This window comes from Apteryx rowi, unplaced genomic scaffold (genome assembly GCF_003343035.1).
Source record: "Apteryx rowi isolate R43461 unplaced genomic scaffold, aptRow1 scaffold_60, whole genome shotgun sequence".
NCBI classification, from domain to species: Eukaryota; Metazoa; Chordata; class Aves; order Apterygiformes; family Apterygidae; genus Apteryx; species Apteryx rowi.
The window spans coordinates 936471-964448 of NW_020450872.1; the positions used below are offsets into that span (position 1 = coordinate 936471).

The 27978-nt window shown below is 49.5% G+C and overlaps 1 protein-coding gene across 1 annotated transcript; it reads left to right on the forward strand.

Moving 5' to 3' along the window:
• The first annotated feature begins 199 nt into the window (after window positions 1–199).
• On the forward strand, window positions 200–27978 carry CD101 (CD101 molecule). The gene is made up of 9 exons (XM_026083356.1): window positions 200–281; window positions 1596–1973; window positions 2955–3371; window positions 11423–11809; window positions 12575–12955; window positions 14395–14799; window positions 18818–19225; window positions 20114–20509; window positions 22673–27978. The coding sequence occupies exons 1-9, from the start codon at window positions 236–238 to the stop codon at window positions 22867–22869; spliced, it is 3015 nt and encodes a 1004-aa protein (XP_025939141.1). The 5' UTR covers window positions 200–235; the 3' UTR covers window positions 22870–27978.

The following is a 27978-nucleotide window of genomic DNA, read 5'->3' on the forward strand; positions in this document are numbered from 1 at the left end:
CAGCCTTTTCCAAGCACAGTTGGGCCCAAGGTCCTGGACACCACATCTGAGTGATGAATTACTTCAGCGTTCACTCTCTGCTCCCCAGCCTCTCCCTGATTTTCTAAATAGAGGAAACTGTGGTCGGAGACTGACAGCTTCCTCCCAGCTGCTTTCAAAAGTGGAGTGGCTATTGCTGTCTCGCAGAAGTTTTCTGCCCTCTCTCCAGGAGAAGACCCAAGCGGAGCCGTTTCCCATGGGGCTGGTACACTGCCTGGGGGCTGCTCTTGTCTTCATCCTGGGTAAGTGCCCTGTACTGCAGTGGGGCAGGTGAGGGGGGAGCAAAGCACATGGGGCTGGAGGGAGCTCCTCACTGGGTCAGACGTTGCAGCCTGTCTCCCCAGGCTTTGCCAATGCTGCTTTGCTCTTGTCTGCCTTCCTGAAGTGGGAGGCTGGGGTCTTTCCAGTCTGGGTGGCTCTGAGGGGTGCCTCACCTGGGCCGTGGGGTGAGGATGGTCCCCTCCACACACACACACACAGCCTGGCGCTGCTCTGGCTCTGAGGCTGTGGGAAGAGATCAAGCGGCACATTCTCCTTTTGTTGCTATGATCTCATGCTGAAGTGAGAGCCTGGTCCCTGACTGAGTTTCAGTGAGGGGATGTGCAGGCCCCAATTGTGTGACTGCTGCCTGCTGGGTGGTGCAAAGGGGGTTTCTTTGCCCCCTCTTGTGGGACAGGGCTMCTGAGGCTTCTTAATTTGTGCCATCAGCCCCTGCGTTCCCTGGCCTGGGCTCTGCTGTTGATTTTTGGCTCAGTGCCTGCGTGCCCATGGGTATTTTTGCTCAATGTGTGTGTTGGGAAGCAGCGAATAGTCCCCTCTGGGAGCTCCCTGGAGAGAGGAGAAGGGTGGTGCGCGGGGTCCTCTGCTTCCCTAGTCTCTTCTTCAGAAACTGTCTGCAGATAGAAAAGGAGGGAGCCCGGCATGCCTCTGGGTGCCCCCTGGCTCCGGAGGAGCTCTCACCTGCCCTGACTCCTGCATCCCTTTCCTGGCACAGGTCTGACCTGTCCACGGAGCCATTTCTCTTGCGTCCAGTCTGCCAATACCCTTTGCTGTCTAACATGCCCTGACCCAGCTGCTGGGACACTTGACTTCAGCACTGCATCCCTGTCTCCAGCAGCAGTCGGCTCTGCCACCTGCTCCCTTCCCTCCCTGGCCTGTCCAGGCTCCAGGCGCTTGGCTGTCTTCATCTTTCCATGTCACAAGGCTCTTCCACTGAGCTCAGCCTGGTTGCTGCTCCCCCTGAACAGCTGGCTGGGAGATGCTCTCCAGCCATGATCAGGCTCTGTAGCTGTGATGCTCTGGCCCCTGTTGCGTGACCCGGTGCATTGGGATATGAGAAAGTTTGGAAGCTTGTTGTTACATGATTTGTCCTTATAATTGTACTGAGTGCCAAAGTCCCTGGGGCTTCATGCTTCAGAAGAATAACCATGCAGACTAATACTTTATGTATTACATCGCAGTCCCATGCACACCCAGACCTGCTGCTGTTCTGAGCGTACACCTCTGAAACAGAGTATACTCCTACAAACATGCTTGTGATGACTGTTTGCTGACAGGTTTGAGCAGCGGCCAACGGGTGGTCACCATTCAAAAGGGGCTGCTTTACCGAGTGAAGGGCTCCCACATCACCCTGTGGTGCCGGGTGAGTGGCTACCAGGGGCCAGCAGAGCAGAACTTCCAGTGGTCCATCTACCTGCCATCAGCCCCCGAGCGTGAGGTGCAGATCGTCAGCACTGCCGACCCCTCCTTCCCCTAYGCCATCTACACCCAGCGCGTGCGCAGCCGGGAGATCTATGTGGAGCGGCTGCAGGGCGACGCCGCCCGGTTGCACATCACCAAGCTGCAGGACCGTGACGCTGGCGAGTACGAGTGCCACACGCCCACCACCGATGAGAAATACTTTGGGAGCTACAGCGCCAAGATGAACCTCTCAGGTAGGTCTCAAAGAAGAAGCTAGCACCCTGCTGGGCAGCTACTGGGCTGTGGTGACTTGAGTTTTGCATTTTCATTACTGATGCTCTCAAGGTGCAAAATCCCTGGGGCAGACATGCTATTCCATACACAGTGACAACAGAGAGCGTGTATATAAAGCACGTAGGGATACAGGTGGGTTTCCGGCTGCCTCCCGCTTTGCGCTGCAGAGAGCACAGATGGGGACAGGGGGGTCACTCTGCTTCTCTGGCAAAAGGATGGCTGGTGGAAAGAGTGAATAATGAGGATGGTAGCCACAAATTTTCTTTCTCCTGTCCCTGCTGTAGGATTGCTAATCTACATGTGGGGGTGGGGGGAAAGGAAGCCTGTACTGCCCCAGGGCCTGACTTTAACCTCAGCTCCTGATGCAGCCACAGCATTTCACAGCCAAGTACTTGGTATGGTAGGAGCTTTCAGGCTGTGAGCATTAACTGGTGGTGTCCTCTCAGGTCAGGGGTATGGGATGTGACAGAAATAGCAGGATGGAACAGCTCCGGCAGAGCACTGGCAGAGGGGATGCAGCTGAGTGAAGAAGCAAAGGAAAAGGTCCTGTTATAAGCTCTCCGGTCTACACAGTAGTACAGCAGTTTCAGAGGTCTAAGTGCTTTATATTCATCCCTGTTTTCTCCTTTATCCTTTAGTGTTGTGCCAGCCTGCACGGAGGGACAGAAAGGGGCTGGATGTTAATCTCTTTGGGGTTGCTTAATACTGCCCATAGCATGACTAAAGAAAGTACTACAGAGGTTTGCTGTGCTTTTTTTCCTGCTGAGATTTTAAGCATCTCACACTTTGGCATAGTCTGATCGAGGCCTTGTCAATCAGCTGTGAAAGATATTTCTGCTACATTGTCAGATCCCTGGGGGCTTGGCTCTGGTTTCGTAGTGACCAGCAAATCATTTCTTCCAGTGACCAGCTGCTCTCTGTGTTTCTCCCCTTTTGCTCAGTGATTGCGGACACTCTCTCTGTTTCCATGGGGCCCCAGGCTCTCACTTGTGCTGAAGGAGACACAGTGGAGCTCACCTGCGAGGTGTCAAAGTCCACCACCCAGCACACACATCTCTCTGTTGGCTTGTACCGTCTTCAGGAAGCAGGAGACAGCCACGCGGAGGAGATTCTTACCCTGTCCAAGGATTTTGTCTTGAGGCCAGGGGCCTCTTACATGCGGAGATTTCTGGCAGGGGATATGCGGCTGGACAAGGTTGGGAACACCACATACAAGTTCTCCATCAAGGGAGTGAAGCCATCTGATCAAGGTCAGCTATACTGTGAGGCAGCTGAGTGGATTGAGGATCCCGATGAGACATGGAAGGACATCTCCCGGAAGCAAACGGAGAAGACATCGCTGACAGTCACGAACCTAGGTAAGGCCCTTGCAGACTTGCACTTCAGCTGCAATTTGCTTGTGCACTGAAGGTGGAGTAACAGCAGCATTCGGCGGCCTTTAGCAGTCACGAGACTTTGTGTATCGTGAGAGCCTCTCTGCTCCCACATACTTGAACCAAAGCCAGCAGGCTGAAGCTCTCAGGCAAACAGCATCTGAGCATCAGAGAAAACAAATTGTTCTTTTTCTCCTCTTGGTGCAAGTCTGTGTTCCATGGGTTGGAGGATTTGCAACTCCCAAGGCATATGCAGAAGTTAGGGGTCCCTGGGCAGTGCTAACACACAGTGTCCAGCTCTCTGACTTCAGGGCAGAGCAATGCCAAGGAAGGGTTTAGCACTGATGACCATTATGGCATGTGTGGTTTTTATCTTGTTAAAAACCAATGAATGAAAAACTTAAATTTGTGCCTCACCACAGTGTCCTTGGGGTTAAGCCAGTCAATGCAATGCAATTTTTTTTTTTCCCCTTGTGAGGTAGAGCTGTGAGAGCTTGCAAGCCCAGAGTCTGCAGGGTGAGTGGGCTGTGCTGCTGCTCAGCTCGTGGGGTGAGGCGAGGGAGGTGGGGATGGCTCTTGGGGTCCCTGGGAGGTGTCGTCCCCTCCAAATATGTAGTAACCATGCAGTAGCCCAGTGGCAGGCATGGGTTACCCAGGGGGCTGCAGCTAGCACCTGCCCTGCTCCTGCTCTGACCCCACAGCATTGCCCATGGGTACCCTCAACTCTTGTGGAGAGCAGGGTTGCCTGTCTCTGCTGCATCCCTGTGCTCATGTTGGCAAGAGACACTGGCTGCATGGGCAGACCCTGCAGTGTGGCTTTAGCTGCATCAACCAGACACTGAGAGGGGCAGACTGGGTGCGAGGCTGCATCAGTTCAAGATGTGGGATGCACAGTGGTTGGTGCTTCTCACTTCAGATGCTCACGCAGTTCAACCCCTTTCAGGCCAGCCAACACTGACATTTTTGAAGCTGACGGCAGTCGTGTAACATCGCAGACCTAAGCCGAGGTGTTAGCAGAGAGAACAGTGTGTGCCCGCAGCAAGCCAGCTCCTTGGCAACGTTAAGTTCAAGTATGTGGAAAAGTGTGTTGTTAGACTGCCTTGAGGGTCTCAGCCTTCAAGACTAAAGTATACTGCAGTCAGCTGCCCACTGCAGTGCATTAGCCAGGGGCACTGAGGGGCAAGYGGGTGCGCTGTGTGTTGCACAGCTCAGTAGTGTCTGCTGGAGGTGGCTTGTCCGTCCAAGTTGTCAAAAGTGTGTTGGGCTCTAGAGCAACTGGTGTTGCCACCTATTAGACCATTCTCTCATCTCCTAGCTTTTTATATGTGCCTGTGATGGGACTGTGGGTCAGACTGTGCTTTGAAGTGGGTGCACCAAATTTCTAATTTATGTTCTAGGAAAATGTAGAATTAATTATTTAGAAAGAGGAGACTTAGACCTGCTACTATGGGTGAGACGGATTAAAATAGAAAAGTCTGAAAACCAGTCTCTTGCCACTGCTGCCTATCCTCCCTGACTCCACTCTGTACTCCTAGACATCTCCTTTTCCCTCTGTCTCACTCTGCCCAGCAGCCTTCTGGGGCTCCTGACTTCCACAAGCTTGGCATTACCTTGTCTGGGGCTGTTGGGAAGCCCTCTTTCTCTCTGTTGCTTTGAAGTGTTTACAACACTACATGTTTGCCCCCCTGCTCCTCTAAGCGCCCTGCCAGCCTTCCCTCCTGCTGCAAGCCCTTTGCTTGCTGTGGTTCCTCACCCTGTGCTTCCTCCATGGGCCTGTGGTTAGCTGTGTTCGGTGGAAAAGAAAGATTTTCCCTTCCTCTAAAATTTCACCTTGCCTAGTATGCAGCAGCCAAAACAAAGCTGCTGTCTAATCAAAGCCCTTTAAGAAAATATACAGTGCTGTGCAGTAAAATGAGCAAGTCTTTTCCAGGGGATTATAAAAGGGACTTGGAGGCCGACAAGAGCATTGCCCTCATGGATACTGGTGTTGTGCGGAGAATGAAGGGCTTCCTGCAAAATGCAGAGCAGCATGCAGGAAGGCAGCAAGAGCAGAGGAGGCTTTGGAGGCTGAAGGGTGGCAATCTCAGGGCATGCAGCTCAGCTCCGCATGGGGCCTGGGGGGTGGCAGTGCAGGAAAAGCAGGAGAGAAACTCTTTGGTTAAACAGTGTATATGGGTGTGAGGAGGCCAGCAGAGAGGGCTGTAGGTGTAGCCACGTCGGCGAGGCGGCCTGAGCGCGGAGGTGAGAGTGGGATGGTGGAGGAGCCTGCAGAGCAAGTGCAGCAAGGGGAGCAGGCGTTGTGTGTGAGGGCACTGAGTCAGGGCAGGAAACAGAAGAAACAGATGAGCAAGGAGCATGTGGCATGGGTGCAGCTCAGTGGGGGCAAGACACTGGGAGCAAGTTCTGTCTCCCCCTGTCAGAGCCTGGTCCCTGAAAGCTGGCTAGTTGGCCAAGTTTTATTCTCCTTATTATGCACTGTTCGAAGCAATGGCTTTCCATGCCTGCTGCTGTCTGATAAGCAGTTGTAGTCAGCGTGCTCTCCTGCATTTGCTTGTTTAAAAGGGTTCAACATGACTGGTAGTGTGTGGCTTCAGGTACCAGTGCCATGCAATCATTTAGAAACAGAGAAGCCCTGTGAAAATTTAATGTTTGCACTGTAGTAGCTTTAAGGATGGAAGTGTGGCAATGGCTGTAAAAAGGCAACCAGATGGTTTTATTAGACCAGCCGTTATTGCGGGGTGAAGCAAGGGGACTGGCTGGAGGCGCATAAGCCCTCAGTCATGTCTGCAGGGCAGCAAGCTTGCTCCAGGGCCGTGTGGGAGAGCCAGAGCCTTGGGGCCGAGCGCTCTGTCAGTGCAAGATCGGGCCATCACTCTGACCACGGTCACATGCTCTAACGGTTTCTATAAACTCTCTGGCAAATATTTGGGAATGCCAAACATATCTGCAGCAACTGGGATTCCTGTTCATGAATTGTTTATGAACCAATGTTTAAATTAACAGGGTAATTTGTTTTCAATAAATTATTTGAGCCCTCCTAGCAGTAGTCTGGAAGCTGTTCTGTTGTACCTTGAAATCATAGCACATAACCTTGTCCCTCCTGCTAGACATGGAAGGTACACCAGCAACCCAAGGAGATGAAGCAGCATGATGCAGGGTGCGTGACACAGGCTGCCCAGGGAGCAGGGGCTTTGTCCTAGCTCCTGCTTTTGCACAGCACCACTACTTTGCGGGAGTGCTGTGCGGGGTTTCAGAGTGCCCCAGCAGGTGTCTGCCTTCAGCCATGCTCCAGCTCTGAAAACTGTTGGAGGACTCTCAGCTGGGCCAACACAAGCAACCAGGGGGTATTAGTGGCCAAGGCTTTGAATGCCCCATGAGGGAGGTAGATCATATCATAGGACTGTCGCACTGTCACTGTATGAAGGTTCGATAGCAACGACTGAGACAGTAATATAATAATAATAATAAAAAATGTTTATTTCCTCACACAAGTTCTTGGATTAGTAACATCCATTAAAACAATGCGATTACTAATTTAGAAAGGATAACACAAAACCATCAGTTACTAATTTAGAAAGGATAACCTGAAACCGTCGATTACTGCGTTATTAATTGGAAGCACTGCTTATCCCTACTTGAAAGCTTTCTTGTTCACTCTCCTAGTGAGAGGGCTCTCAACCTCGAGGAGTTAMCTTAACCCAGCGCCCCAGGAAAAGGGGAGGGGGGGGATACTCACGGTCCAGCCGGAGAGGATGATCAGGTCACGTTCCCGTCCCTGCTCAAACTCTCCTAGCTCCCAAGTCTCCTTTTATACGGCTGGGGCTCTGGGCAAACACTGCTTTTGCTGACTTTTAGCAAGTTTCACAATCACAGGACTGTCTGTTTGTCTGCTCGGGAGGACCCTGCTAGCGAGGCAAGACCACAACACCTCCGTATTGCTTCTTCCCTCCCCGGGGGTCCGTGCGGATTCCAGGTGGCAGACTTCACTTCTGCAGTCTTGTTAATGCTGCCATTCCGCAGCCTTGCGCATATCAGTCCTTGCGCATATCGGTTGGTAGACTTCTTCAGTCCTGTTAAGTCCTCTGTTCAACAGCTTTGCACTTGCCAAACTTCAGTCCCGTTAACTCTTCACTTGCCCGTCAGCCCACCCCATGACCAGAGTCACAGCCGTACATCCCCCCTTTTTTGCCCCTCAAGGACAATCATGGGTTTGGTCTTGTYGTTGCAAAGGCAAGTAGCCTGTGTTTAAWGCATTTACCTTAGCAAAGATTGTGCGTAATATTAAAGCTTTCAAGCAGGCAAAAGCAATACATRTAATGGTTATCATGAGTACAATTATTATGACAGTCTGTAAGCCTGACACGAGCCAAGCTGGTATGGACAGTCTGAAATTTTGGAACAATTTTTGCAGCCAATTAAACCCGTTATCATTATGCTGTTTAATGTCYAAGGGTAGGCGTTTAAGGTTTGTGATCTCTCCTTCAGTCAGGGTCGAATGGTCACTCAGGTTGAAGCAGCACATGCCTTTGAATTCTTCACATCCATGGTTGTGTCGTAAAAGAAGATAGTCAACTGCYRCTCTGTTTTCTAATACACCGGCACGCAAGGCTTGCACATCTTTAAGCATTGCTGATAAGGCAGCAGAAGTGGTGTTGATAGTCTTAGCTAAAGAACATGCAATCTTTTTTATAGCTTGATAGTTCGTAGCAACTCCCACCCCAGGTGTAAGGAATGCTGCAGCTGAGATTTGTGATGTTGAGAATAAGATTACTTCTGAATTACGTTCAGGGTTGAGGGATGAGGCCTCCCTCCTCTTTCGTGTTTGATTCCCAGCTATTTCCTCWATCTCTTGTTTGCTTGGCATATAGATGCTCAAGCGACCTATGGTACAGGGGCCACCAGTAGCATTGGCTGGAATGCAGGAATAAGCTTTTACCCCGCATAGCCAAAACATTCCTGTAGGGAGCACAATATGTGAATAGTTAAAGGTTACATTGGTTGTTTGATTACATTTAAGAGGAGGCCCATCTTCTGTAAAATTGTGGCACGGTCGGGTTTTGCTGGTACAATTTACCATCATAGCACACTCAACTGCAGGAAACATTCCTTTCACCTTAATTTCTATCATTGCTTTGTTATACTGTGTTGTGGCGGAACCCCATCGAGACATAAATTTGGGCCGCTGAAGTTTCTCCTTCTAGACAAGAGTGAGTAGTATTTACTATTTCCCTAGCTAACTTTTCCCAAATATTGACATTGCTGCACCGTGGGTTTGAGATCAATGTTGTCACCAGGGCCRTCTGGAGTAGGAACACGAGTCTCCATATGGTATCCTATAAGAGAACACATTTAGGTTTTCCTCGAGGCGGGATGCCTCGGGATAAGTGGTTAATAATCAGGAATTATCCACTGAGAACTGATTTGATTTTTTTTTTTTTTTTTTTTTTCTKTGGCATCAAGTGCTTCCCATGCAAGGGGCCCTTGGGGTTTAGATTGCCACCCCGTGGCTCTTCTATGTGAAGAGGTATCAGTGAACCACACTCCATTTAGGTCAGACTTTTCAGTGAGTGGTTCAGCTACTGCAATGGGAGATCTTGGGTAGCCTGGTATTGTTTCTGGTACAAGGCTTGTTAAGGGTAATTGGTGTTTGCTTACCAGTATCAATTAAAAAAAACTTTGTGTTTTCTAGGTCCTACCAGAATCACAATCCAGGGTTCTAAACTTTCAGGCCGCTGCGCTATTGATAGTACTTGGGTCGGTTGGCCTGACTTTCAGCCAGCACTACCTAGCTTTTTAGATCAAGCAACTCTTCTCGTAACTCCGAGAAAGCGTTACTAGGCTTAGATTCTTGTTTGCTGTCTTGTGAGCCGTGTGGGGCGGATGGCAGAGTCACCCTTTTTGCTCGTTCCAATTTGCTCACTATCTGTTCTATGTCCTCTGTTTTCTGATTATGTAGCATGGATCGTGGAACACCTAATGCCAGGGCATGTCGCCACAATCTATTTCGTTTCTCCCTGTCTTTCTGTTTAGTTCCCATTTCCTTATTGTGCTGCCTGGGGGCGGAATGTCCCCTCCTTGGGGCATATGAGGCAGCAGCCTGTCTAATGCGCTTTTCCCATGGTTTGGTATCCATCCCCATCTCTTGAGCTGTTCGATGCACTTCTAACAAGGTATCCGCCCATGTCGGTATTGGCTTGGGGGGGGCATTGAGGTTATTATGACTGTGTGCCTCTGCAGCTACAGTGCGATCTCGTATTGCTTGTAGCTTCAGTTTTAACACTGTAGGCGATCCCCGTATTAAAGGTGTTAGGCTGTTTGGGCTTACCGGGGCTTGCATGGGGATATCACAGGCTCCCCTTTCATACATCTGCTGTACACAAGCCGCCTTTTGTATGGCTTCTGTAAGCTCTCGATGGGCATTTATACCTATTCTCAAAGGTTCTCCTCTGTTCCTYGGGTCTTGTCCCCCTGCCCAATGGGCTACTCGGGAGGTGAGGGAGCGATTCCCAACTCTACCCATCAGGAAAACTCCTGGTCCCCAATATCCTGATGCCTCCTCTTCACTTAGTATTATGCGATCGCCTCCTGTTAAGGATACCCGCCTCAAATACTCAGTTTCTGTTTCTGTAGGTTGCCTGCAGTATTTCTCTTGCAGTTTTCCCATCTCGTCTCCCGAGTAAGGGGTAGTTCTAACTGTGGTTCTAGCGTCACCCCCATTGGATCCTGTCGCGGTTTCGGTTTTTACAACCGGCCGCACATCCAGAGGTGAGGCTTCTGGAGGGTACAAATCACCATCGTCCTCTGAACTACTGCTGTTTCCCCATATATCTCCRTCCCAATCGTCCGGGTCCTCCACCAACATTTTTCTAATCTGAGCTGCTGTGGGGGGCTTCCTTGCTGTCGAAAGGACGAGTTCTAACTTGTTTTGTAATTTCTGATTTCGCTCTTTCTCTAATTTCAATTTTCTTTCAAGATCTACACACTCCTGCACCTTTTCTTGTAACTGTTCCTTAGTTTTTTGATGGGTCCGACTGGCTTGTTGGGCCTCCGGTAAACAGGCTCCTAAGATGGCACATATACCGCCTTTTCCTTTCCCATCTCTTTGGTTACCTCTGACTTCCTCTATCCTACACACGACAGAGGCTTCATTTTCCCAATTATCATTTGCCTAGTCAATCCCAGAGGACCCAGAGACAGGGACCCTTATTTCAGGTGCAGCTGACTGCCCAAGAAGGTCCACCAAGATAAAGATTATTTTATGCTCCCCCTGTTGCTATCCTCTTTGCTGCACACCTGCAGTTGGTAGATATTAGGAATAGGATGCAGGCTGGATGATCTTCAGCTCTTCTTACTTCCTTCTAAAACCTTGGTATCCCATGACAATTCTTGAAATTTCTGCTTATCTTAGGGACTAATCCAAAACTTGTCCAAGTTGGAGAGCTATTCTTATCCATCCCAGAGTAGCCAGTGACATCTGTGGCATGGGGGAACCAGCTTTGGCAGATTCAGACAAGGAACTAGTCAGACAAGCTACTGCATGCCACTTCCCATCACAGACAGCTGAATTAAAATGACCACTGAATTACAAAGGCCCTTGGTAGCTCTTTCTGGTTTAAGGGCTATTTGTTACATGAAGCAGAACAGCTCCAGGTGACGAGGCAGCGAAGCCTTCCCTGATACCTTTGGGTCAGGGCAGACCACAGTTTGGACACCTGAGCTGAGCTAGGGTGGCTGTAGCTCAATGCTGTCCCAGTGGGTGCTCTGATCCCTGGGCCATTAGCTGTCCTGATGGGGCAGAGCCTTGGCTTTGTGATTGCACTAGTGCTTCATCCCCTTGTGACCAGCAGTTAGAGCCTGGAGCTGACTAACTTCTCTTGGTGGTGAAAACTTCCCGTTTAGATCACTTTTCTATTGAAAGAAAATATCTGAGCAGAAAATTCCCTCTCATCTCCCTCTGTGTGTCCACTGGAGCTGCCAGGTGAAAGGGAAGTCTGAGGAGGGCCACCAACACTCACTTTGCTTCTGTTTGCCCACAGGTAAAGATCTCCACGTGACCATTGCTGCCTCTGAAAGCTCCCTTTCTGAAGGTGACACCTTGCAGCTAAATTGCTGTGTGGGAGCCCAGAACAGCCGCGACAGGCAGTTCCAGGTGATTTGGCTCCTCAACAGCACCGAAGTGGCCAGGGTTGACCAAAGTGGAGTGCTGATTTGGAAGGAGGAATATGAGGAGAGAGCCAGTCTGGGGCAGCTCCAAGCTTTTAAGCAAATTGACACAGTTTATGTCCTCACTGTATATGAGGTGGGGCTGATGGACAAAGGTGTGTACAGCTGTTCGGTTTCAGAGGTGGTGAAGGCTTCTGGAGACTTTCAGAGCATCCAGACCAAGCTGTCATCTGGCCTCCAAGTCAATGTGAAGCAAATAGGTTAGTAAATCTACTTGGCTCTTCTAGGTGAAACCCATGGTGATCCCTGACTGGGGAAGGCTTCAGGTCTGGCCTCATCTTGGCAGGGACCTGTCCACAATGCAACTGCTGTTTGCAGCAGAGGACAAATGTGCTGTAATTTTCAGCAGGTAACAGCGAGAAAAACATTTGCTTTGGTAAACATTTGCATGACAGGTGCAGCAGCTCTCAATAAAGCATAAACCTTTAGTTCAGTCTCTCTGCTACAAGTTTTGGGGCAAATAGGTAGAGTTCTGGGGAGACTGGGTCCTCCTATGTCTTTGGCACAGAAAACTGAGCAGCCCCTGCTGCTTCTCTTGAGGATCACAGGATAACTCAGGATACCAGATTCTGCTAAGGAAGTGGGATCATTGTCATTACCATCAGGGTGGTGTCTCTATTTCTGGGGGGTGACTTTTGAGAAACCACTCTAACAAAGCTGCAGAGGAGATTCTTGGTTTCCTTGTCACACCTAGACTGTGATGATTTTGATGTGGCAGGTGGCAGGAAAAGCAAAATCTGCCTGGTGGGACTCTTTCTTAAATATTCCTGTATGTATCAATGTCTCAGGAAAGCCATTAAAAAGAAAAACTCTCAAAGGTTGTAAGAAAAGGCTGAAAATTTCAGACAATTCCTTTCAGTTTCCAGTGCCAAATTTTATCTAGTCTCTCTGTTTAATGTAACAATAGCTMTGGCTTTCTCTGCGACAAAGAAAGTCCCCTCCAACGCAGTACCTGTTGTTTGCAGAAAGCCGCATGCGCCTATCCATGTCCACCAGCACGGCCCAGATAGTGGCAGGAGATGCCTTGATCTTCCTTTGTGAGGTGCGGGGAACGACCAACCCTCTGTCCGTGCAGTGGTGGCACCTACAGCATCATCAGGGCCCGCCAGCTCTTGTGGCCACCATTGAGCGGGATGGCTCTCTGACCCTGGGCAGTGCCTACCGGGACCGTGGTGCGCAGGGGAGCATCAGGCTGGAGAAAGCAGGCTCCAGCGCTTTCACCCTGGTGATCTCCAATACGTCAGCCCCAAGCGATGGTGGGTCTTACAGGTGTGAAGTGGTGGAGTGGTCCCGAGGCAAGAGCTGGATGCAGACAGAGGAAATCGCGGTGACTGTCAGCCCTCTTGGTAAGTTGGGCCACCACCTTCTGGTGGCTTTCAAGCTGGATGCACGTGCAGTGGGAGGCAAAGCAGTATGCTGGTGGGAACCCAAGGCTAGGAACAAAGTCTGCACGCTGAGCTCCACTGCTGTTGTGAGGTGACCTGAGGCCAGTTGCTTGCCACTGCAGTGCCTCAGTTTCCTCGCTTATATCAGGGGGTCAGAGTCCTTCAAAGGATATTTGAGAGAGAAATGGGAGGTAACTGCTAAAATACCTGGAAATCCAGAAGGTAGTGATTCTCTTAGTAGTTCTTTCTAACTGATCCTTTAATTCCAAATGCAAAATATCTGTTCTATCAGCATAATTTCTTATGGTAATTAAGCTCAACAAAGGCACTTGCTGAATTGCATTGTGGCCTTTGTCAGTGATACACCCTTGACTTTGGCACCTGATTGCTTCTCCTGCATTCTTTCTGAGCACTGATCTGCTAACTTCCCAGGCATGCAGAGCCCATGTCTTTTCTTCTTTTGATTGCTGGAATGGATGCATTTATGGAGAGAGAGGTTTGGCTATAACTTAATTTTTTTTTCCTTTCATTTTTTCTGTGGTGAGTGCCTAGAGCACTGGGTGGGCCACGGTAGTTCTGCTTTTTCAAAAAGTGAAAACAATAAACAAAAAGCACAACAGAACAGGGAGAGGGAGGATGTGAGTGGCAGGCAGCACTGCGATCCCATATCAGAAATGGCACACTACCGCCTCGGGAGAGGCACAAGGCAATCCCCAGCTTGGTGCTATGAGGTGTGACTGGGAAGACTGGTGTAGCAACATGAGCCTGGAAAGGGGGGGGTACCCAGAGCTGCGTGGGGGTCTAGGGTGGAGTAGCAGGGCATGGGGCAGGACAGGACTAGGCAATGTTGCTAAAGCTCTGTGGGTAGACAAGATGTGGGTCTTGGCCTGTAAGAGTGAGGTGTGTTGCAGAACTAGGTTTTGGCAGAGAGGGCCTGTGGCTTGGGTTGCGATAGCAGAATGCAGGTGGGGAGAGAGGCATTGGCAGAACAGAGCGGGGGTAGGACTGGGGTCTAGCTGGCGTCAGTCTGACGAGATTTGCACAATGCAAAATAAGGCAGAGTACTGCTTGTTGTTGGCATGGGGATGCACTGACACAGCAGGGAAAAGTCTGCCTTGGGTTGGCACTGTGCATGGAGGAGAGGGCCAAGGCATGGGAATGGGCTTTGCATCAAGCTTTTCTCCCGTAGTGAAGCTAATGCTATTCACCTGTCGGCATCAAGAGCACTGAGTTCAGCTGGAAAATAAGGCAAGGCTGGATGGCAGTAGGGAGCCTGCAAGGTGGCTAGGGGAGCAGGAGAAGGTGCTGCGTGGGCAGGGTTGCCAGTAAGGTGATGTAGCATGCAGTTACTGGCCAGGCTTTGGGAGCCCAGCGCCAACAACTCTTTTCCTCTTGAGCAGATCTTGGTTTGCATGCTGTGCTGATAAGCCGAACTGCCACCGTCAAGTATACTCAGAGTTTTGAACTCTTCTGCCAGCTGAGCGCCAGCTATGCCCTTGAGGAGGTGCCAGTGTCCGTGATGTGGCAGTTCCAGCCCAGACGACCCGTGGGGGACTATCAGGAGCTGGTCAGAGTCCTTCCTGGCGGCACTGTGGCATGGGGAACGGCCCAGCCACACTTCCYGAAGAAAACCCAATTGACAAAGGCTGCCTCTTCCTCCAGGCTGCTGATCCACAGTGCCACGGTGGACGACGAAGGCACCTACAGATGTGAGGTGGGGGTCTGGAGCAGAAGCTCCCTGCCACGGGGACAGCCGGCCGCTGTCGTGAGGTCCAACGCTGTGGGGATAAAAGTCACTCTGCCAGGTAAGTGGCACTATGTGTGTTTCCTCAGCAGTGGTGTCTTGTTATGTGATTTGTCCAAACCCGTCAAAAACAACAAGGGCCTCCTGGGACCGCTGAGGGCTGGGATGCCCTGACGGGGTCGCCTCCCAGGCCACATGAAGCAGTGCTGCTCCGCCTGCCTCTTCCTCAGCACCCACAGCTCTTAACAGTGCTCTCAGAGACAAGTTTGGGGTTAGTGAGTGGTGACGCTCATTTATTTGCAGATTAGGCCCAGCATATATGGATTAATCTTGCTATTAGACTTTTAAGTCGCATCTCTGGGAGGAAGAAGTTCCCCTGAAGGCCAACCTCCTCCTTGGCTGCAGGCCCAAGGAGCCCAGCTGAGCACCAGGGAGGGCGGTGAGAGGTGCCTGCTATTGTGCCAGTCTTTTGGAGAGCCATGGGACAACCCCGCTGCCTCAGAGCGGGTGCGAGGAGGCTGGTTTCCTCCACTCAGTTCCCCAAGCTTTCCCAGGTGTATTGAGGTGTTCGGCCACTCTTCATAGCCCAGCCCATCAGCAGAGGAGCTCATCCTGTGGAAAGCACCTGCGCCTTTCTTCCCAACTGGGAGCTGGCTCCGACCTGCAGTGGGTTATTCCCTCTGCCTGCAGTGGCTGCGTGTGGAGGTATTGCCCTTGGGGGGAAGGGGCTGAGCCGCACAGCAAGTAGTTGAACGCACGGTTGCCCTTTTATGGCCATGACTAAAGGCAGGGTCCGTGCCTCCCGAGCGCCTGCCAGTATCTCGCAGGGAGCCACAGGCTCATTCCTTTTACTGAAGAAGGATGTCATAAATAAACCAAATTCCTTGAGCCGACCCCTCTGCTCATGCATGCCTGGTCTGCGCCAACCCAGGCAGCAGAGCTATGGCAGTTTGCCCTGCTTGTGACTGGAGCTGCTGGAGGAGTTAAAGGACTGGCCTGGGCCAAAACCTCTGAGCCTATGGAAGCAGGCACAAGAATATGGGGATTTTTTTCCTCATATCTGTTCTGTCAGCAAAGGAAAGTTCTTACTTTTTTTTTTTCCTTACATTAAGTGCTCCTTCCTCTAACCTTTGGCTTTTAGAGATCACAACTCAGCAAGCTGAAATTATTCACTTTCCATGTTTTTTTAACTGATGAGTTTGCTGTAGCATAACCTTATGTTTCCTTCCCTGTTCAGGCTTGTTTCCATGGTGCTCTCCCTCCTGCTCCCTTGCTGTTCTTCTCCCTGCCCCTGTAGAGCTGGGTACTGAGGCACCTGGTTTTACACCTGAATTATAGCCAGCTGATGTGAGGGGGGGGGCTGTGGAGCAGTGATGCAGGAGGGAGGCTGGGGTGACAACAAACAGCAGGTTGGGCACGCATTTGTAATGTAAATGGCATTAAGAAAAGCAAGTGTCATTGTAGATTGTCTATGGAAAGCAGACAGTAGCAGCAGAGCAGGAAGATATTAGGACATTTGGCTCCAAATATATTGCAGCCATTACTGGATATTGCAAGAATGTAAAGACACTGGGAAGGGAATAACACAGGTAGCAGGAGGATAGCTGCTAGCTGTAAGTACTATTACTCTAAGAAAGGCAGTATAAGCCAGTGAAGGATATTTAGGAAGGCACAGCGCAACTCTGGGGAGGAAGCCTAGGCTAGCAGCAATGGGATGAGGCTAAGTTATAGAAGATCAAGCTGCAAATTATGAAAATCACCATTTGGTTTCCTAGCATATAAAATCTCATGGCTGGAGCCCACAGAGATACTCAAGTTCTTGACTTTTGCTTAGGCACTTGATTTCTCACTCAGTGTTGGTAGGCACTTTAGGCGTTGAAAGCCTCTGTGGATCTGGCCTAGAGCTTCAGATGGGAAGGACATTCATGAAAGGGGCAGAAGGAGCACAATTCCTTCCCATCTCCAACTGCTCAAATAATTCAGCATGCGACCCTTGGTGGGGGCTGATAATTAGTGCCCTGGGCAGGCAGATGGAGATCTAGCCATAATGCACTTCATTGCCCTCTCCCGGAGGTGATGCTCCCGCCAGGCTGCCCATGGTGAGCTCCCTCTGGCTCCAGAGCAATCTGCCAGAGGCGTCGTGTGAGCCATTCCCCGGCACACTGGCTGGCTGCGCGTGGGTTGCTGGAAGCCACCGTGTCCTTTTGCTCTTGGAAAGCCTGTTGTCAGCAGACAGCGTTCAAAGCTAGGCAGGCGACAAGAGATTCGGCTTAGTTAATTGAAATTGAAAGAGAAAACAGAAATGCATCTTTATACACCAAAGGGAAAGGGAGGCAGCTGGTCTGTCCTTTATGGTGATTGATCTTTAGCAGTAGTGATATGAGTGACAGGAGACTTTGAGCTGAAAGAAAGGGGCTTTGTAGCAAGTGCTCTGCTTCCTCTCGAGGTGATCTTTTCAGAGAATGTAACAGCAATTTTTCTCATCAAAATCGAGTGCTCTTAACAGCGGCTCCTGTCTCTCCTCTCTGAGCATAGTAGTTTTTGTTCTCTGGAGTATTTTCTGCCCCAGTGGATGTCAGGCTGGGCAGTTCTCCCTCGAGGGCCCTCCCCAGGTGATTTGCTCTCTCTTGCACCAGCGCTGGCAGCCTGTCTGGGTTTGGGGACAAGGCCTGGGTTTTATATGTCCATCTCGGGTCCTGGCAGCACTTCAGGGGGGAGTTCACTTGGAGGGTGATTCACTTTTTGGTCTAGCCTGGCCAAACAGYTGTTTTCTCTGGGCCTGTCTGAGTTTCAAATCAAGCTTAGGTGATAGCTGTTGTCTTAGTCCTTGTTAGGGTTTAAATTCTGTAAATTAAACTAGTGAGCAAAAGTATCTCTTCAGTCATCTTCAGGTTTTGTTTTTCTGGCCTCCCTTGAGACTCTCCCCTGTTGGCATGGCTACCCAGGGGAGAGCTACTGAGTGTGTGGCTCAGGGCAGGAGGAGAAACTTTCTGCATGGGTAGAAGGATTGTTCCCTTCAGCATGTCCTTTACCCTACCCTCAAACAACACCTGAGATCAAAGCAGCTAGGATCTCATCCCAGATTCCCCTGCACAGTGCTTTCAGCTACTGAACAGATATATGAGGAAAATCCAGGAATGAAAATTCAGCCTGTGGTCCCTTAAGACCCTGAAAGGTGTCTTGTGCTGAGTAATTTCTGTATATCCTTGCATAGATACCTGTGTATACTCTCTGGCCGCATCTGACAAAAATAGTGTCTTAGCATGAAGGCAAGAAGAGGTGTGAGGGGAAAACATGGACATTGAGAGGCCTTTCTAAGAGACTGATTTGCAGTCTTTCCATTGCTTAAGAAGAAGCAATAACACTAGCACCAGGTGACATGCAGCGGGAGCTGTGCCCCACAAACAAGAAGCAGCGACTGTGCTCACAGGGACCGCCGCTGCACTGTTCTGGGGGAGAGGGATGCCGAGCTGCAAGAAGGATCAGGAGTTTCCCTTTGAGCTATTTAGTACTTAATTGAACAATTACCAGGTATAATCGCAAAGGACATTCAGAAACACGTTATATAGCTTCCAGTTAATAACCAGCAAACAGATGAGACAGTAACTGTTAGCAAAACCTACACAGACTCTTTAGTCTCCCTGAGRTAAAAGACACTTATTGTTCGCTGTCTCAAAAGCCGTGGGCTGGTTTTGTCACTTATGTGCAAGCCTAGTGATAGAAACAGTGGGAGACTGACACGTTTGCTTCAGATATAGGCTTTGCCTCCAAGCTTCAACAGGGAGTCTGCCTTAATTCTCCCATTTGTGCCTCATGATCCCTCAGGCAGCTTCCTCTGCTATTCCCCTGCCCAGCAGCACCCAGTGATTCCCAGCCAAAGCTCAAATAGGGTATGTGAATTTGTTCCTCCTCCTTTTCCCCTAGCCCTTCTGCTCCTGCTAATGAGTCTTTGTCCTCTGAGCATCCTCTTCTTCTGTCCTCTTTTGGCAGCCCTCTCAGGCCAGTCATATCCTTTTTCCTGCTAGCATTCCTGTATTGGTAGCTACAGCTTTAATGATTATTTTATTTCTCCATTTCAGAAAGCAAGCTTCAGGTTGCTACCAAAGAGAGCTCTGTGGAGATCTCTGGCAGTGCTGATACRACCATTGAATGCAGAATTGTGTTTGCCCAGAAAACTGCTCAGTTGGCCATTACCTGGTACTTCCTACCACCTCCTCCAGCAGATGCAACCCCGCTGCAAATTGTAAGGGCCAACTACAGCAACATTCTGGAATACGGGACTGAGTTCAGCTCTCTGACGCAGAGGTCCAGGTTCCAGAGCCAAAGGGTCTCCAGCAACGTCTTCTGGCTGCAGATCTTGTCCACCAACCATGGAGACCAGGGCAGCTATTATTGTGTAGTAGAAGAGTGGCTCTGGCTGGCAGATGGCTGGTACAAACTTGGAGAGGGGGTATCGGGAAGGACTACGCTAGAATTTAAGCTCTCAGGTAAACAGGTGGTTCTCTCTTGCATAGGTGCTATAGGAGGAGGTTGGATCTACTTACTGGGCCCCTGCCTGGCCTCTTCTCCTAAGCTGATGGGCCTTTGGAAAAGCAGACACTCCTGTGTGGATCTGAGATTTAGGGATTTTTTGACTCATGGCATTACTCCATGGAGGCAGGAGGTGCCAGTACCCCTCAAGGGAAATAGGGTATTAGGAGGATTTACCACATCCTCCCAAACCAATCAAGCTGGTATTTTTGCCTCCAGCAGCAGGAGATGTCTAATGCTTCATAGCAAAGTGAACTGTGGCCTTTGCTCTTGAGCACATASTGCACTTGATCACTTGTGCAGTGAGTAGAGAAGAAGCCCTTTCCTGACACTCCTGAGCATCCTGAAGCAAGATATTAAGTTATTTATTCTAGTGCATCTAGCCATTGAGAATAAGGCTGAATGCTCAGCTGCTCTCATCTTGTGTGCTGCACTGCTAGGGTGCATGGTTAGTCTCCCTGACTCAGTACTTCCAGGCTGCCATGCTCTCAGCCTGACTTGACGCATAGGTGGCAACCCTAAATAAACTGAATCAGAGAGTTCCAGCTTCCTAAATAGCTTTTGGTCCAAGGGATGCCCAGTCACTTATTTGGAGGGGGAGGGAAACAAGCATTACAACAGAAGGTGGTGAACAGGGGACAGAGATAGTGTGATAAATGCCCCAGGGAATGTGTCTCACAGGAGCAAGGGGGCCTGTGGATGTATTTCAGAGGCTCTTCCAACAGGCCACCCAAATCCTCCATGCTTTGTTCCAGAAGGTTTCCATCAGGCTATGGGTGCAGGAGAGAGCATTTCTGTAGCAGTGCAACACAGTGACAGCTCTTTCTGCTTGCCTCCCCTCCCAGAGAGTGAACTGGACGTGGAAAAGACCAACAGCAGCATCTCAGTGAGGGAGGGCACCAAGGTGACGGTGGGCTGCCTGTTGCAGGGGGTGCGCTCACCCGCCTCCCGTGTCTCTGCCATCTGGTTCCACGGGGAGGATCGCTCTGGTGCAAGGCCCCTGCTGCACCTCCACCGTGATGGCACGGTGGAGTATGTTCAGGAGAGTCTGGCAGGCAGGCTGCACCTCCGCCGCCCCGCTGCTGGTGACTTCAGCCTGACGCTGCAAAGTGTGGAGGAGGGTGACACTGGGGTGTATTACTGCCAGGTGCAGGAGTGGCAGCAGGACAGCAAGGGTGAGGCCTGGGCTCTGCAAGCATCAGCACTCTCAGGATACACAAGGCTCACTACACTCCCGCCAGGTAATGCCTTGCTGTGCTGTGTATGAGAGCATCCCTCGGCTGTGGTGGTGCATGTTGGGGGGATAACGGTAGCGCTCTGCTGGAGGTGCTGGCTGCAATAGCAAGGGTGCAGCTGGGCCAGGGTCAGGGGGGACTTGCTAAGCAAGGTGAAAACTGGGTGCTTGGCACTGTGAACGCTGGAGGTGGCTGTCGGATGAGTCATCGAGAGTGCTGGCTGAGCAAGCCATGCATGCAGACCAGAGGAGACCTTTGGCTTCAAAGGGAACATTCTAGCATCTGCAGCACATTGCTGGGTTGAGTGCTCTTGCAGGATCAGGCACACAAAACTGCTCTCAGCTGTGCCACTTGGGCCAGAATACTAACTGTTTGGGGGGGAAAATGTTGGGTGTTCTTTTTCTGGCCTGTTCATCTCCAGTGAGGCCTCTAAGAACAGCCTCTGTCCTCCTGGGGTGAGTTGGGTTGTCTGCCAGGCCACAAAAACAGAGATATGTTCTGTATACAGAGGTTTAAATAAATAAAAGCAAAGGTCTCAGCTGGACATGCACAGTGTTTCTAGGGAGGCAACTGACAGGCAAGAAATACTCTTTTGTTGATTCTTTGGGGAAATAGGAGGCTTGGATGACCCATGTGGAGAAAAATTATGAACTGTGAATACAACCGTGTTGCACCTAGCTGAGGTGAAGGTGCTATTCCTCTCATGCTGTAGCACTCGAGTTGCCATTCATGAAGCCAGCCTGAGTGCCTATATGTGGTTATACAACAGCTACGGCACTGGCTGATGCTCAGGGGACTTGCGGTGCCCTCCTGCGGGCCTGCTCCTGGCATGGGTGCACATAGAGTCATGCACGGTGTATGACTCTGCACTTAGAGCAGGACTAATCTGGATATACCTGCATAATGAAGGGTTCACTGTACTTCATCCCTGTGATGTTATGTTCATCTTGTTGTCCATCATGACTCCCTGTAGCACTCCAATTTCTCCTTCATCAGCTCCCTCTCTCTTGTTAGCCATTGCTGGCTGAAATAACTATTGCTAAAATCGCTCAGTAACTGCTAGAAAATTCTCCTCAAATTTTGTATATATGTTTTTGCCAAATGGTTTTCATGGCTTTCACAAACCCAAGGGATTAGCTGCTTTTTTTTTTCTTGCTGTTTTTTGTTTCTCCAGTGATGAAGATATCTTGAAAATGCCTCTCTAGCTCACAGACTTCAGTGTTTTGGAGAGGAAGCTGTCCTGGGGGGACACAGCCAAGGTTATACCTGTAACCAGGAGTAACTTCAGTTCTAATCCCTGATCCTGCTGTTAGGACACTTCCCTAGTACTTTGCCTAGTACAGAGGCATTCGTTTAATTGAGACTTCTGCCTGTTTTCCTGAATAAGCACTGCTTCCATTTTCATGGACAGGATTCTTTGGTGTCGAGGTTGTGCATCAAGTGAGGAGACTTTAATGGCCAGGAATAATGGGTGGTAGAGAGGAGCTCAGGACAAAAATGGGGACTCTAAATGAGGGCTCTTCAGCTAGCAGCCAGCTGACCAAATCCAGTCTTTTGGACTAGTCAAATCAGCAGTCCAGGCCACCTCCACCTCAGCCAGGGAGCTGTTCTGCAGGGGTGTTAGGGAGAGGGATGGGGCCAGCTGCTGCCTGAAGTTCAGCACAGCTGAAATGGGACAGCGGTGGAGCAGGAAGGGACGGGTGTTTGTGGGGGACAGAGACCTCCTTGGTCTTGTTTCCTTTGCTTTCCTCTGGCCCCTCCCTGCTCTGGTAGARCAGAGGACAACAACCTTCTACCTCACCCCGCCATAGCTGGTGTCAAGCAGGGAGTGGGGCATGAAGGGAGTATGGCTTTTCCTTACGGTGCCTGGTCTGGAATGAATTGGCTGAGGAGCTGTGCTGTCTCTGTTAGGATGCTTCAGCTGAGAGTGAACCGCAGGCCCCATCTGACCTCTCAAAACAAGAGGCTGAGGCAAATTACCTTGTTTCTCTCCCCTTTCTCCTCAGGCAGCCCTAAAAATGGTGTCTGAATTGTTCAAAATTGGTGATATTTAAGAATGAGGAACAAATTATAAGAATCTATCCCATAGAAAGTGAAGGAGATGAAAAGTCAAACTAGTTTGAGCTTCACTTGCTTTTTTTCTTTTATGTTTTTTTTTTCTTCCTACAGAGTCAACTGTTTTGTCCAGAATCTGCTCATCTCCACCATTGCTGAACTTCATCCTATACTTACCTCTGGTTCTCATCCTTCTCCTGGCCACTGCTGGCTTCTGCTGGTACCTCAAATTCAGGAAAGTCAGAAAAGAAAATATCAAAGACAACCGGCTGGTAGAATTGCAAAGAACTGAAGATGTCAAGCAAACTTAGCTGATCCATACCAAAAAATGTAACTTAAAGGAGTGGAGTTGGACTGTCTGAGGGGGGACTGAATGCTTGCAGCAGGGCTTTGTATTGTTTTTCAGTAGCTCTTGCAATGAATCCTTGAAATTGCACATTTACTCTGCGGAATGAAGCAGTCCAGAATTACTTAGCAAACAGGATCTTCATAATGGGCGTTTCTGTCTCTTAGGTTAGACACCCAACCATCTGATGCCCTGTTCATTGTTGTGTATGTGAGATCCTTGCAATATGGCTATACGCATCTCCCCACTGCCCCAATGTGAAAGGAAGTGTTGTTGTTCTCTTACAGGTATAAGAGAATAACAGCTTCCTTTAAGCTGTGGTGCACTAAAGTATCGAATTGCTGCTTGTTTTGGGAGACTTGACAAAGTATGAGCAGCGAGCAGACTAAAAACCAGTGGCAGAACTGGAAATGACCATTGCTATCCTGCTTAAGGCATTGCACTTGCCTTTGCGCATCCCTTGTTGGTGCCAGTGAAGCTCCCAGATGCTGCTCTCTTCTAGTTCTGGAAGAGCCAAAGAGTGTCTTCTCTGAAAGAAAGTGAGTCTTCATCACAAACCTGCCACAAAAAGATGTGGCCTGAGCAAGTCTAGCTGGGGCTGAAGAAAGTCCGTGTCAGGAGTGCCACAGCTAGCCACCAAAGAGAAACCCTGTTGACCTAGCAAGGGCTGTAGATGTAGTCTAGGTCCAAGAAGGAAGGTGCAAACACCAACCCATCTTGGAGGTAGCCATATAACTGAGTGAGAATATAAGGTCTTCACAGCTCTTTCCTTTGCTGTGACTGCTGCAGGAGAAGACAGCATCCAGCCCCTCATGGCTGTGCTGTCTGTGTGTCAGTGAGCTGTATAACTGGGACTTGCACAGCTTGTACAGCCTCCAGGTTGTACCATGTAATATACTGGCTGCAAACAGGACAGCCTTTGTCTGTAAAGGGTTATGTGCATAATGTAGCAGTTGACTAAACTGGGGACACTTCTCAAGTTGAGCTTAGCTGCTTCAGAGCTGGTACCAAGCCCCTGACTGCCTGGAGAGCAGCCCTGGCAGCCTCCTGGGTTTGCCTTACAGTCCTGCAGGACGGAAAGGGTGTGAAAATCCCAAGGGCTCTCACCTGCCTATAGAGGAGGTCCTACTTGTCTGTGTGCTGGACAGGTAGTGAATACCCACACCTTCATTTCTGGAGAGGTGCCTTCCTGAATGTGTGCCTCTTACACTAGCTGCAATACCATGTGTATCCTCACTCCCTGCTGCTCCTGGGTTGGGGAAAGACAGGATCAGCAGGCTCTTATCACTATCATATTCAGACTATGCCCTAGAAATTCAGTATTAGAAGCCAGTAAGGCATTTCTGTCTCAGCTGTCTCTTGCTCCTGGGAAAGTTGTGTGTGTTTGTGAGGCAGTTGTTTGTGTTTGTGTGGCAGTTCCCTTATGGTCTGGGATCCAGCCCAGACTCATCCTTTCAAGACTGAAGAGCTCTGCTCTCTGAAGGCTGGCTGTATGATTCATTAGAGGAAGGGAAATTTCAATTCAGTCCCTAAAATTCAAGGGGTATTCAACCTGCAATTGTGCAAACTGCTGTTTTGTTGGTGCTGGGCCACATTCCCAAGGAGTAGTAAAGTTAGAATTCAGGGTGTCATTTGGAGCAGCGACCTGAGGCAGAAGCAACTGTGTGTAAATCACGGCAGATGTCTATCAAACAGACTCTTTGATCAGAGGGAAGGAGGAATGGAGACACCACAGCCTCTCTATAGATGACCTGTTCAAGTTCTTCACTTTCATTATAATTAGAAAGGCTTCCTATCCTGGATCCAAAGGAATTGGAGGGCAGTTCATTCCCTTTCTCCTTAAAAAGCACTTTTTGCCTAAGTTCGAAGACTACTGCTCTTGTTTCTCTGCTCAGCTACCTCCTCTGTACTGACTGGCTCCAGCTTGCTCAGCCTTTTCCTGTAGGCTGTTTTTTCTGCATCTCTTATAGCTTTTCTCTCAGCTCTCCTGACCCAGCCATGCCTTTCCTGGCGTGAGTGCTCAGCGCTACATGTGGAGTGCTGGCTGTGGCTTTGCAGAAGGCTTTTTTTTTTTTTTTTTTCCCCCCCACCGACCTTATGGGTTACATCCCCATTTACACATCCCAATAGGATCTTTGCCTTTCGGGGTGTGTGTGTGTGACAGTGGGAGGCTGTTTGTGCTTTGCTTGCAATCCACAGGCTCCTCTCCTGCAGATTTGCTGTCTGGCAAGTTGTTTCTCTGCTATGTGTTCAGGTTGTTGATTTTCCTATCTAATTGTAGCACCTTTTACATGGGCCTGTTGAACAGCCTTCTACACTAATTTGCTAAGGATCCCACTGTCTGTTTTTCTTAGTTGTTTCTTGATAACATTTTAACTCATGGACCAATTTCAGCTTGTTTTGATGGAGAAGTAGATGCTCCCTGGACATTAAGGTCCTACAAGTTTCATGAAAAATGATAGCTAGATGTAGGAGAGAGTCCAGGCTAGTTGTCCCGCTGAGGAAAGGCTGCAATGTGAGTGTGGTAATTATTTGTCTGCTGGCTTGGGCAACCCTGAGCCAGCCATATATTTGCTGCCTGGGGCCTGGCTCATAATTAGGCAATATAGGAAGGAGATGTAGGTATGCTAGTGGGTAGAAAGTAGGAACTGTTTTTGACCATAAGCTATGAATAATTATTCTCTGCACAGAGTTTACCTACCAATATTGTGCTCTCCCTCTGAACTTTCATCTGGGTTGTTTTCTTATCTTGCTCACAGAAGCGCCTCAGGAGCCTACTTCAGAAGCCTAAATCAAGATTTGCTAAAGTCAAGTTTATATGATGTCTGTTGTTTATCCCTTCCCACAAGGCCTGCTACTTTGTTGCAGAGGAGAATTAGATAGGTTTGACATGATATGTTCTTGACCAAAAAAAAAAAACCAAACAAAAAAACAAACAAAACCCAGAAAAGCTATTTCTGTTTTTCTTGCTTTCTTCTAGATGCTTGCAAGTACTTTCTTTGTCCCTGTGTCTCTCTGAGAATTGCAGTAAAGCAGATGTGGGCGTTTAGTTTCCCCTTTCTTTTTAAAAAGAATTTTGTGCTTTTCTTTTCACTTGGTGTCTCACGCCTCCTCAGGTGCTACCACAGCTAACCACCAGCAGGACAGATGGCTTGACAGGCTGCTCTTTCAGGGACGAACCTCATTGGGACCGGCCTTTTTCTGAAAAATCTTAGCTCATTTAAGCCCTTGCTATTAGTAAGGGAGCGTTGGGGTGGCAGCATGGGGGAGCCCCTGCTGCAGYGGTTACGTGGGCAGGGCAGCTGCTGTAAGCAGTGTGAACCCCGGGTGTGATAGCGCTGGGCTTGTGGCATCCCTGACTCTGCCCCCTCAGCCGCCAGTCTGTGGAGGCATCTTTGCTGGCATTGGATATTTGTGTAAAAAGTTGTAGATGCTACAGGAATAGGAGATGGTGCATCTGGTGGATCAGGGGAAGAAGGCGGGTAGAGAGAGGGAGGGTTCTCCAACAACAGGACGCTTTCTTCTTTTCCTTTTCTGTCCTGTTTTTGCTAAACTAGCCAGAGGTCTACCTAAGCAGCAACTTTCCATTCATGCAGATTGAGAGGTTTCAGTTTAAGCTCATAAAGCATGCCTGGAGCCTTGATGAAAGGGTCTGACAGAGGAATGTGTGTGGTTTTTTTTCAGTGGTGGTCCCCCTCCCCCCTTTTTTTCTTTCCCTCTGGCTTTGCTGGGTTGCAGCCAAACCTTTCGGCTATAATTTTTAAGATGTATTTTTTTTCCAGCAGTGAACTTAGAGTTGTAACTTATCACAGCAAAAGCTGCAAAACAGTCCTATTTTTAAAGAGAACATTTCACTTGGCTGAGGTAAATACATAAGAAGGAGAGAGACTGTGTGTGTGTGTGTGTGTGTGTGTTGGGTCAGGAGGAGGGTGTTGATTTTGCTCCCAGGGCCCTTGGCCACCTTTATCCTCCCCCATCACCACTTTTTTCCAAGTCCAGCCTCTGATGTAAATTAGAGCAGCTGATAAAATATATATTTAGCTGTAATAGTCCCACAGGGAATAATAGTGCAAAAGCCCAGGCCCTGAAACACAGCAGTCCTCTTGTCGCATCACCTCCCCCAAATATCCCCTTGCCACAGGAATTTCCTACATTAGGGGCAGCGTGTGGTGGGAAGACCAAGGGTCCTTCTGGTCCTTTTTAATATTTTGAAGCAGCGTAAAGGAGCTACAAGGCAATGCAGAGTGGGTCCAAGAGGAATTAATCTGCTGCAAAGTGCTTGCAAGCAGCTATAGAAATACCAGAGCTGTGTTGTGCTGGAAACTCCGGGGGGTTGCTTGTTGCTGTGCTGTCAGGGATCAATATGGGGCTTTCTCCAGCCAGGGAGTCCCTGTTTCCCAAAAGGGTCTGAAGGGAAGTCAGGGAAATCATAATGCAAGGGGAGAGAACCACTTTCTCTCAAACAAGACGGTGCAAACCTGCAGCTTGGCAGGCTTTCCCCATTCAAAAGACGGATGATGTGAGGGTGGGCCAGTGGGGAATAAAACCATTGCATTGCCTGCCTGGAAGGTTTCTATGATACCTGCCCTTGGGCAGGAGCAAGGCCAGTGTTTAATGCCCACACATGCAGCTCATACAGTATGCAATGGCACAAATGGTCACAGAGGGATGAATGACTCTAAGCTGAATGCAAGTGCACTGAGGACCTTTTGCTGTAAGGCTGCTCTAGCCCTTGAGGGTTGAGGAGTTCGTGGGCACAAGAGCAGTGGGAAGTGCCTTGCAAGCAGGAAGATCCTTCAAACCCTCTTGTAGCTAATGGCTGGGGATTTGCTGTCCGGCCCTGCTCCCTGGCAGCAGAGGCCACTTCAGCAGCATGGTTTCTTGGTATTGCCAGGGGAAGGTTAGCGTAGAAGGTTTCCAGACTTTCAAGAACTACTTGGAAACAAATGTCTTGCAGTTCTCCTGGCATGTCCCCCTCTCCAACAATGTCTTTATTCCTTCCTATTAATTCTGAGCTTGTTCTGAAATTTGACATTTAGCTTTTTTCCTGTGATAAAATATTTAAAAACTACAA